The sequence below is a fragment of the Dicentrarchus labrax genome, unplaced genomic scaffold (assembly GCF_905237075.1).
Source record: "Dicentrarchus labrax unplaced genomic scaffold, dlabrax2021, whole genome shotgun sequence".
Lineage (NCBI taxonomy): Eukaryota > Metazoa > Chordata > Actinopteri > Moronidae > Dicentrarchus > Dicentrarchus labrax.
Window position 1 is genome coordinate 23,438,588 of NW_026136704.1, and position 12,094 is coordinate 23,450,681.

At 38.9% G+C, this 12,094-nt stretch overlaps 1 protein-coding gene across 3 annotated transcripts in view; it reads right to left on the reverse strand.

The window, feature by feature from the left end:
* The window catches only part of cadm1b (cell adhesion molecule 1b), a 132,665-nt gene continuing 120,571 nt past the window's right edge, over positions 1-12,094 (reverse strand). For all 3 annotated transcript variants that reach the window (XM_051398140.1, XM_051398141.1, XM_051398139.1), the window contains 2 exons: positions 4,201-4,329; positions 1-4,046 (listed from right to left, as the gene is read on the reverse strand). In XM_051398140.1, the coding sequence (XP_051254100.1) occupies positions 3,928-4,046; positions 4,201-4,329 (248 nt within the window). In that variant the 3' untranslated portion in view covers positions 1-3,927. The remainder of the gene's footprint in view (positions 4,047-4,200; positions 4,330-12,094) is intronic.

Sequence of the window (12,094 nt, forward strand, 5' to 3'; positions counted from 1 at the left end):
TTCAAACATTGATATCTTTTTATTAAGACAAGTAACTCTTCTGATTTTTTTTTTCTTTTGTAAAAATGTTGGTGTGAACCAATACAAAATATGCATGGTCATATGAGAAACATTCTCTTCACTACACAAAAGAAAAAAATGTCACCTGGGTACAGAGAGAAATTTAAGATTCAACAACAAAAACAACCATTTCGGGGTAATAAAACAACCAACCCCCCCTCCCCCCCCCCAGGCTTTAAACATGAGTTTCATCCAAATATCCAAGACATGTTACAGATCATTCATAAAACTTCATGTCACAGTAAATACACCATCTTTTCGTCTATGAAAATGTATGCATGAATCGACTGAATGCAAACAGATGCTTGATTGACTGTCTGTGGTCACATCCTATAATTACTAAATAACCGATACTGTATAAAGTGTTACGTGGAGGAAGAAGAAGAAGAAGAAGAAGTTTCATGAACATCATTGTGATTTTGTTGACACTGACTGTACATAATTTTCGTCTGCTTAACAAATCTAGTTTTCTTTCTTTGTGAACTAGGTCTATGCAAAATAATATTTAACGTTTACTGTAACAGTGCACCATATTAAGAACACATAAACATGTACAAATGAGGAAAAAACATGTACATCTTGTGATTTCTTCACTTCTTGAATAGCTGTGGTACTACAGTATATACTTGGGGCCTTAAATTTGCATTCTACCTGAGATGCAAAAAACACAACTATTAACACTCATGAACCTGAGAGAGTGAAAACAAACATACTAAATATCAAGTATTTAAAAGAAATCAAAAATTGGATTAGAATGATGCCTCTGACAATCTTTTGATGCTACTTGATTAAAAGCAACACTTTATAACCATTTATGACCAATATCAAACCTCAAAATATAAACTGTCATGCACATAACTGTTTCCATGACACCAAAACGCTAAAATCAAGAAAAATGTACTTTTTTTGTAGCTTATTAGAGCTTTTAGTACTGTATTCCTCTCTGATATTACTAATGAGCCTTGTCCTTGAAGATATCCAAATAAATAACAAATGAAGTGAAGCAGAGAAAATAATTATGACCAAATTGAAAACTGTTTTGCGATCACTAATTAAGACAATAAATACTACATCCTGGCATACGACATTCTAGTCAGTGGAAGCTGCCACACCACCCTGATGAGCAAAGAAATACATTTTATCTTTTCAACATCATACTCATTCCAGCTTTTTTTATGCTCCAGGTCGTAATCGTGATGTAAGTCTATGGTACGTGAATACAGACAACGTGTATCAGTATTGGCCCTGTACGTTAGAAAGGACAGAAATATACAAGATATACTGTAAGAGTGTACATGAGGATACTGTACGATACTAACCATATGCCTCAAAATCGAAGAAGGCACTAAATTAAGTCCTTCAGTCTTTTCCTTTATAATGATAAGTATCAAGAGGTGGGTTTAAGGCAGTGGTTATCCTTTTTCATAATACATTTACAGATTTTCTTATTCAGGCAATACAATGAAATCACTCACTAATTACCAAACAGGTTTTACTCTTCTAGCTGTGACAGAGTGACAGGCATGAAGCATGCATGGTGTGCACACTGCGCCTCCGTCTGCGAGCGTTGGGTCTTCTGATTTGTGTTGGTGAAAAAATAAATAAAAATTTGTAACAGTAGACGGCTCCTCTGTGAAGGTTTGAGGCTGCAGGATGACGGTAAGAAAATGATCTTCCCCAAACCAAGTCTAAAGCTCTACGCAAATCTTTGATAACTTGCAAGGCCGAGAGCCCTTACAACTTATCAAAGACAGCCCAAAGGTAAAATGTCTTTACAGACAGCAAGGAAATATAACTGATTCATGTTCGCAGTGATTGAATGTCTTTTCACTAGCGTTTGGGCAAGGGCGAAAAAGTATGTGTAGTAAGGATTTCTAAGCCAGGAAATAAGCAGTGATAACGTATTTTTCACCAGCCATGGTATTCACACGGACATACTTTGATATCTTATACAAACTTTGCCATTCAAAGTGTAACTCTTTAACACATTACAATTAAACAAATAGATAAAAACCGTGGGGAAAAAAATAAACCAATGTCCTTGTGACATTTCAAGTTAAATGGTCAATATACTGTATTAGAGTTTTTAAAAAATCCATTATTTAGAGAGGAGCACTCTGCACAGTGGGCATTCAACCTTTGCTGTATACAAGTAATATTAACTGTATATATGCAGACTCCTATAATTATTATATCTGGTCCAGGGTTGACCGTGTGGGTGGTATAAAAATGTAGAGAGATAAAGAATTTCATGTTTAAATCAAAAGCACACACAGTAGGTTGTATTAATATCTAACAAATAATACATTTGAATAACATTTCATGATCAATGCAGCAGGACCAGCTGTTCACTCTTTTAGATACTACAGGGTTTATACTTAAAACAAAAAAAGGTCTGACCCTAAAACCAAAAGACTTCAGTCTTCTGGTTTGTACTTATTAGAGCAACATTTTCTGCCATGTTTTTGGTCCATCCATCCCATCGATGCTTAAAAAAAATTAGTTCTGACAACAACAAAAAAAAATAGATACAGGTGATATTTTTAAAAGAGTAGTTTGACATTTTTAGAAATACACTTATTTTATTTCTTGCCGAGAGTTGAATGCTAAGATTGGTACCACTCTCATGTCTCCACGCTAAACATGAAGCTTCAGCCAGCAGACAGTTAGCTTAGCTTAGCACAAAGGCTGGAATCAGGGGGGAAACAGCCAGCATATTAACATGCTTTATCTTGTTTACTTAACCTTTAACCTTTAACAACAACAAAAGTGTACAAATGACAGAGCCAGGCTAGATGTTTCCCCCCCGTTTCCATTCTTAATGCTAAGCTAAGCTAACCCGCTGCTGGCTGTAGTTTCACATTTAGCGTACATAAGACTGGTCTTGATACACTCACACTATTTTTTTTTAACAACAAAAAAGAAAGAAGATGATAGTAAATAATATCTGCTATTGTTGGTTTCCTGTTGTCCTCTCAATCAGCAGAAAACCTGATACAGAGTTTGAAAAAAGAATAAATGGTTCTGATTTTCTCTATAGAAACCTACAGCTGTCAGGATGTCTTAGACTGGACTCCACAATACCCTAATCAAATACTAAACTGACCTCACATCTACGCATCCTCAGATGTTTTTTGACACAAACGAAGGACCAGTTGTACTGTGCGGTTTGGTGTGAAATGATACTTAACGGCACTCCTACTTCACTTTCAGGAACAAATACATTCTATGATGAGCATGATTACTCACAACTGTTACATTAGTAATCAACACAGTGAACCTGACCTCAAAGGGTTTGTGTTAAAGAAATTAAACCTGCATGTATTGGGGAAATGTGATGAATTTGCAGGATACTGTTGTACTCTGACTGAGCAGGCAGACATGTGTTACTGAACTCTGGAGATAAAAAAAAAAAAAAAGTGTTGATGAGCTAGCTCCTCAGATCTGGGTACATGAGCTAAAAGCTAGCTGCAGCACACATAGACAAACACCAGGCCTATTTAATCTCCTCCGAAAGCCAACAAGCAACAAAGGATCAGGTGGAGTACATGGGAAAAAAATCAAATCCAACAAGCATGTGAAGGGGGAAAAAAACAACAAAATAAACAAAAGTAATAGAACAAGGCACAAAATTGTCTGTAAAATAATTGAACTGTACAGAATAGGCCCCAGCAGTCCAGGAAGGGTCGGATAGGAGACTCAGCGATGCCTATTCTTACCACTTGGCCATGCCAGTCCTACTTTCCACTTTCTTCTCTTCCTCTTTAAATCTCACCCTCCCCGCAACCAATCGGAGTTAGACATAATGCTCCTACAGCACCACCACCACCACCAGCATCCCCACCCGTCTCTCCTGGCCTGTCCAGTTTAGATATAGTACTCCTTCTTCTCGTCTGTGTTGTTGTGTCCCCCCTCCGCGTTGATGATGGCCGTGTCTGCGTCGGCCGCGTCGTCCGCCCCTTTGGCTTCATGTGTGAAGTAGGTTCCTGCAAAAAGAGTACAGCCAAATTAGCCTCACACCTCCTCCTCATCCTCTCATGCACTTCAATCCTATTGGACTTCACTAGCACTAACAACAAAAAACACTTGAACTCTAAGATGTGTTCATGATCAAGTATGATTGCGCTGCCGGTGCTTTACCTTTGTGTCTGGCAAAGTATCGACCAAGAACAATGAGTGCACAGAGGATGGCAAACATCACCACGGCAACCACTCCTCCAATGACAGCATGGTCAATTTTCTGCGGCGCCCCCTCGCCGGCTCTAGAGTCTGAAAACAGGACAATAACCATAAATAATTTCATGATCAGTAAACACTCTCAGCCAGTCACAAAACTAATACATTCGGGCAGACGTGGACCACACTGGAAGCTATGGCCATTAAATCATTACGCTGCCAAAATACACAAAATTGGTTTGTTTTTTTCTCCGAGCATTTTAGCATGACCCAACCGCAGAGGAAACACTTGAAAAGGCTGTTGTGAAAAATGCCAGCTTATGTTGCTTACCAATGAAAATTAGATGCCATTGACAGAAGGTGGCCCATGGAGGATGGTAAATGGTACACAATTTGGAACTAAACATCCCACAAATAGGCTATTAAACCATGTAGTACTTACTGACAAATCCTGCAAACCATTGCCAATAACTCAGCTCTATAATACCCAGAATGTGGCTTTTTACTAACTAAAATGTTTAATTTTAATTATTCCTCACGTATTTTCTTTCCAGCTTTATGTACAGTGTTCTCATCCCATTGTCCATGAAACTATTCAAATTCAAAACCCATTTAAATCTACAAAATCTGTTCACATATTAAATTTAAAGGAATAGAAACATTTTTGGGAAATGCACTTTGGCTATTGTGCAGAGAGTTGGTTACCTCGCTCATGTGTCTTAGCTTAGCTTAGCTTAGCGTTAAGACTGGAAACGTGTGAAACAGATGTGCTAAGGTAACAAAATCCCACTACCAGCACCTCTAAAGCTCACTAATTAACGCGCCATATCTTGTTCGTGTAATCCATATAAAACCGAAGCGTAAAAATAACACATTGTGATTTGACAGGGATTATGTGCCAGACTATGTCTTGGCCAGGCGCAGTGACTTCCTTGTTTCCAGTCTTCATGCTAAGCTAAGCTAACCAGCTGACGGACATGGGAGTGGTATCGATCCTCTCATCCAACTCTTGGCAAGAAAGTAATTAAGTGTATTTGCCAACATGTTGAATTATTCCTTAATAATCAAAAAAATAGCATCTATGACTTGAACATGTGAAATAAAGTCTGATGTCTCTCTGAGTTATAAACCATACATTTGTGATGTAATACTGTTGAACCCAGCTCATTACATGAACGTTTTCAGTGCTTCATATAGCTGAAATGGCTGCCCGAGCCCCTTGAGTGAGCAATGTTGAAAAACGTTTTTAGACAGTTATTTCACCATGAAACAGTAGACACCGTCTGCAATTTCAGCGAGAGTTCACACACTGTAAAATACATTGTGATTTAAGAGGCCATTTCTGGAAGTTATAGAGCTCAATCATCAGAAATAGACACAAGTCTGGAGATAAATTGGCGCCCGGTGTCCCCATGCAGAGAAATACGTGGCTGCCTCAGGTGTCAGAGAGTATCACTGTCTAGCATTTAGCTAGATTTATCCGTGCACCACAGAAGAACAAGGCAAAATTTGAAGCCTTTAAATTTCCAGTCTCAGAATAGTTCAGAGGCGTTTATCAATAGTCTATATCTGTGCACATTTGGACTGATGGAGGAGTGGCAGGCGAGGGAATGGCTGCACTGTTCTTTGCTGCATGAGAGAGCAGCTCAATTTTCCATCAATCTCACTAGTCATGCTCTGAACTTGAATGATTCTGATAAAAGGCGAGTGGAGGGTGCAGAATTTCTCAACACTCTGAGGGCGTAATAAGTCGAGTTGAGGGGCCCAAGACATGTGACATGTTCTCGTCTCCACCTAAAACAGCACCTTATTCAGGTCGCGTTGATTTAGCAGGAGGACATCTTGGAAGACGAGCTGCAATGAAACTAATTAATGAAAAAAGTTTTGTCTCAGTTGAGCGCTCTCTTAAAATGAACTCGTCTTCACGGAGCAAGCCGTTGCTGTGCGTCGGTGTGTGTGAAGCAGGGAAGTGCAAGGCGCAGTTTGTTTACTGTATCGAGGATGTCAGATAGCATAGCTCATTCCCCCGAGGAGAGGGAACGGCCCATGCTCCATGCTAATGAACATTCACCCACTAAATGGCCTGTGCATAGGCCTGCCCCCCGCCCCCACCACCCCACCTCCCCACCTCCCACACCTTCCTGCCCTAACCTTGCTCCCCGCTGTCTTCTGCCTGACACATCCACAAGGAAACATGCAGGGTCTCGACTGCCTCTGCACAGCGAGGGAGAGTTTTATTTAACAGGTAGAAAAATCCAGCCAGAGAAAGCATCGAGACTCTATCACAAAAATGTCAAAGAGAGACTAAAAATCCTATAACACCTACAGTATCAACAGTTATGGTTGGTTGCATATCATGTTGCCTGCATTAAGTACACTGCTGAACACCGGTTTTCTGTTTGTCAGTTCTGTATTTATTAGAGCCACAAAAACATGATCTCAAATTCAGTAAATACTACTACTTCATTCATTTTGAGGTGGTGCTGCAGCCTGTGTTATATTGCAAGGAGATTACGAGGTATGTTACATAATGCAATGCGATACAGAGCTGTAAAGCGTATTGTCAGATGATTTAAACATAAAGGTCACTAGTCATGAGCTCTGTGAAAACAGTTGTATTCTGCATTTATTTATGTCTGGAAAAAAAGTAACTCCTGATAACGTCATTAGGGTTATCTCAGCTTTACAAATCTTTATCAGAAAAGCCTGTGTTAGTAACTGGATGTATAGAGCTTGAAATGTGTGTGTGTGTGTGGGGGGGGGGGGTCTTTATTAGGCAGGGACGGTCTTACAAAGAGATGCTATGGGATTTTTTTGAGCTTACAGGGACAAAAAGTCAGGATATCTCAGCCTTTAATATAGCATTTGTCAAATGGGAGTACATGTACCCATAGAGGTACTTTGGATACTGCATGGAATATATGACATTTAAATAAAAATAAAATATGTCAGGCATAATTCCTAAATTAATTAATAATAATAATAATAATAATAATAATATATACAATAACTAAAAGAATATATAAGTTTGATAAAAAAAAAACATCTTATATTCAATATTCCTATTTTCAGCAGTAAAACTATTGGAAAATAGTTTGATCACTGCTATTGCCTCCCTGCCAAGATCCTCAGTGAAGTGCAAGCCCATTTTTTCTGTCACTAAATTGGCATTTATTTTCTAGCAGGGCGTACTTGGATGAAAGAATATGTTACATTATTGAAAACAGTTTGAAAAACACTGCTCTAATGCATTAATTTGATATTCTTTAGCTAAAATTCTATACCTAGGTCACATGATAACAACTTCCCCATCTTCATGACAACTGAGCAAACTCGATGTACTGAAGCAGCCTCTAGAAAGTGTGTTCAGAATATTTTGTCAAAATACTTTTTTTTTAATGGGCTGTATTTATATAGTGCCTGTATCCAAAATGCTGTAGAAAACCCACTGACCAATGCCTACTGCCTACATTAACCCACTGAGCTTTAGCGACTCACAAATGTGTCACAAGGTGGACAAAATAACGGGAACATGCTATGATAACAACAAATTGCATGTGTTCTTGTTATATTGTCCACTGCATTTTGGTAACTGAGCGAAAAGGTAGGTTTGAGCTCGAGAAATGCGGCTCTGTATCTGACCCTAATCTCTGACCTCAACAAGAATAGATTTTCTTTATCAAGTGTCAAATTGTCATTACAGTCATTCCTCCTTATTCCCACGTAGATTAGTTTGTCATTCCATGCTCTAACGCATCCAGGATCAAGAGTGTGATCCCCTCAGGCCTTGCATGTTCAATATATATGCATTCATAACACTACAAGGCGCTTATAATAGAAGAAAACCTCCAAATGACAGGCAGTGTTATTACAGCAGCATTTGAGGCCTCGCACTTGAAATAAGTAGAATTTGATTATGTCTGTGATGTGGCTGGTGTCCATACTGCCGGCACAGCTCTGCTCGCGGCTCCATCGGGGAGTGCTGACATGCCCACACCGGCGTCCTGACAGGATGTGCACAGCCGTGGGGATTTATGTGGGAATAAAGAGGATTTGCAACTGATGCCTGAGTCTGCGCGGCGGTGAAATCTGCTCCGCTGAACCCCACAGTACCACATGCTTTACACCTCTCCATCTCTGTACTGGAATGACCAATTGCTGCTGTGGTCAGTAACAGAGCGTCTGTCAGTGTGGAGATCAGACCTGCGAGCTTTTCACCGGGCTGATTACACGGAGTATAATTTCAGTTTTCTTTTAATAACTTTCTGCTCACATAAAGAGGCATATCGCACATGCACTATGCACACACACAAACACAAACGCATTACAATTTATAGATGTAATTACATGGATATAATTGAAACAATGACTCTCTTGCATTGATAGAGCAAAACCTTCACTTCCTCTGAATAGACTCTCACAGTAACCCTTTCTTGCACAGTGGCAGGACAATGAGGCATTGCTGCAAAATCAACGTAAGGACCGTCAATAGTCATTTTGCAGCACTGAACTGCTAACATCCTTGACTTGTGTATTTGTTGCTATTTGAAAAGGAAATGAACGTAATGAGATGAGCACACATGGGCAATCTCTACCAAATCATTTTTTCGTATTGCTGTTGTAGCAGACCATCAACACAACACAATATAGGCCTCCCTTGAATTCCAATGCCAGTGCTCGGCCGCCAAATAGATTCCCTGAGTCCTTTGTAATAACCCAAACAATGATTTGAAGATGTACGAATACAGCTGTGACATTTAACGGAGATGCTGAAATACAAGTGAAGGTCTAACTAGAACTAATAAAATGGCAAATGAATGGAAATTGTAACAGTGAACTTGAACTCCTCGATGGCAGTTTATTGTGTCTTTTGAGATTGGCAGAATCTTCGCATAAAAGCCGGTCACACCCATCTTACCCTTCACCGAGCCCAAGTGGAGATCAAGGCAGGGGAAAAGGTTGACAAAATAATAGAAATCACTATTCTCTTCCTAAAGTAGCCTGGAGTAAAAGTACACCTCATCAGCCAAAAATGAGGACACAGTGTGAGTTCCTTGGCACATAACATTCAATCTCCAAACCTTAATGTGCTAAGTAGAGCTCTCATAATCATTTACAATTGCTCCGCGAAAAAAACAATATTACTGCAGTGAAACACTCTTTTAACTTCAGGGTGGGCTGGCATTACTAACCTATTCCCTGGAGACCAATTAAAGTGGACCATTACAATATTTTCTTTCTTTAATAACTGTTTAAAGGGAAGGAAAAAAACCTGCGGGTCAGAAAAAACACAATTTCAACTGGGAATCAGAGTAAACAAATGTGAAGGAAAAAAACTAATTAGCATTTCTAAATGTTTCTTTAATTTTTCCAATGAAATACTTCAAAGAGAAATTATACATGTGAGAGTTTAAACAACACTGGTAAATGTTTAATGGATAATTATGTTGAATACTAAATCCACTCATAACAGTCTTTGCTGAAGTGTACATGGAGTTGACATGAATCCCAAGACTCAACAACAGTGGAAACCTGCCTACACCTAACATATACCAGCACTGAGGGAGGAAACAGCAAGCAAAACACATATGAAAACCTGCCAGAAATGGATTCCTGAAATACCATCTGGCACTGAAACACATGGTTTTACTCACTTGGGAAAAAAAAGAAAAAAGTTCCATGTTTGTCAGAACAAAGACGAGGGACTAACCCTGAAGTCATGTGTGTATTCTGTGCACCGCATGTTCAGGTTGTAAGGATCTACAAATCCCTGACGGTTTAGCCAGGCAAGCAATAAAAACTATATTATGGTTAGTAGTATTATAAAGTCTATGGGGTGTAGTATAGAGATCAAACTCAGGTTCATGTATAGTGTAATGTTTGCTTGCAAAGCTCTTATTGGCAGTTAATTTACTGCTTGTACTATCCATAAAGCAGAAGGCTGTTGACCTCAGAAAACCCCCTTTAACTCATCACACCCCAAAGCCTCTTTAATGTTCTTGAGTTTTTATATTGCTTTAAACCATTCAGCAGGAGTCCAACTGTAGCATGCTAAACAACAATTTACCCTGGACTGCAGATCTGCAGAAACATAGGGCCCTTTTAATCAAGTCTACAACATAATTCCTTGTTCCGCATCTTTCCTCTGGCTCCACTCGACAAGCTGGGGGAGAGGGGGGTTACTGAAGGCTTAGCCAGGATATGATGTCCCTGCCTTGGATCATCTCTGAGCATCTGACGAGCTGGAGCATTATCGCCACAGACTCCCTTTATTCCTTCAGAGCTGGGGATTCTGGGTAAATTCTACCCTCTCCCCGAAAGAAATACAACCACTGACAAAGAACTTGTGGTTTTTTCCCTGCACTGTGATCTACTGTCCATCTTGAAGACAATATTCTGCCTCATTCATATTAAAATATATGATTCATGCTGCGTTTAATGTGATACGTCTAAATCAAGTATTTGGATCAGTGAGTCACACGTCTGTCAAATTTTTTCTTGATACAAGACATAAAAAGCCTTTTGTTTTAGTGAAAATGCGCAGTAAAAATACACGGAGAGAAACAAGGTCGGAAAACCTTCAAACACATGAAAGAAATGTTCCAATGAAATTGTGACTTATCTCTCCCATGAGCTCTACACAAACACACACACACACACACACACACACACACACACACACACACACACACACACACACACACACACACTCTTTGCATCTTTTAAGACACTGAAAGACCTGACAATATGAACTCCAGTGAAACTTTCTCAACATGAAACAGCATAGAAGACAAACAACTGTGAGATTCTGTGCTTTAACGTGGCATTTGCTCCCCCACTGCTTTGAACTGAGTCTTCGGTTTGCAAGGCGACAACAAGAAGAAAAAAAAAACTACACAGAGAGAAGAAAATATAGCAAGTAAAATCATAGCTTTTTGTAATCAAATCCAATTTTTGCATCTATTATGAAACCACAAATCCACAAGGGGAGTGGGTTAATACAATTCAGAAACCCCCTTGCATGTTTTCTTTCATAATACAGAGGGAAAATAGTGTGACCACGTGGCACCTGCTGCTTATGTAGAATAATGAATGAATGATAGCAACTTGAAAGATTTGTTAAGTACGCTGTAAAATATTCAGATCTTACTGAAGCTATTAAAATAATGCACACAGAAGTGACACTTTAAATATGTGATCCAGGTGTAAAAAATTGGATATTTAAAACCAGTCTTTTAATACACTAAACCATAACTACATCTACTGTATGTGGACTTGTTTATTTTATTAGATCCCCATTATCTTCTACCATAGCAGTTGCTAATCTTCCCGTATTCTACACATTGAAATATCCAAACATCACTTCAATAATGAAACAAGACGCAACTAATCCCAAAATAACACAACCATCACTAATCAATATATGGCCAAGAAATGGTTCAAATTACCACATCAAAATCAAAGAATGATCCAAACAAGAACACATTAATGACAACTATATATATTTTATAACAACTACGGTCATGTACACAACCATCCATAAAAGTCATAAAAACATCAGATAAGAACACGCATACATGTGTATTACCTGATTATTCATTACATCTGTAATGTGTGAACAATGTTTAGTTATGATCAGTTGACAAACACATGAAATTAAGATTTTCTTAAGCATTATAATCTATGCATGTGTGACAATAACTGAAATTTATGCACCCAAAAATGTACTGATTGGACCTTTAAAATCAGGATCATATACAGTAGTAGTTCAGTGGCCCCTGATTACAACAGAAAATCGCAGCTGGTGCTGCCAGTGGCCATGCCAATTCACACTCTGGTTGTAATGAATGAATAAGGA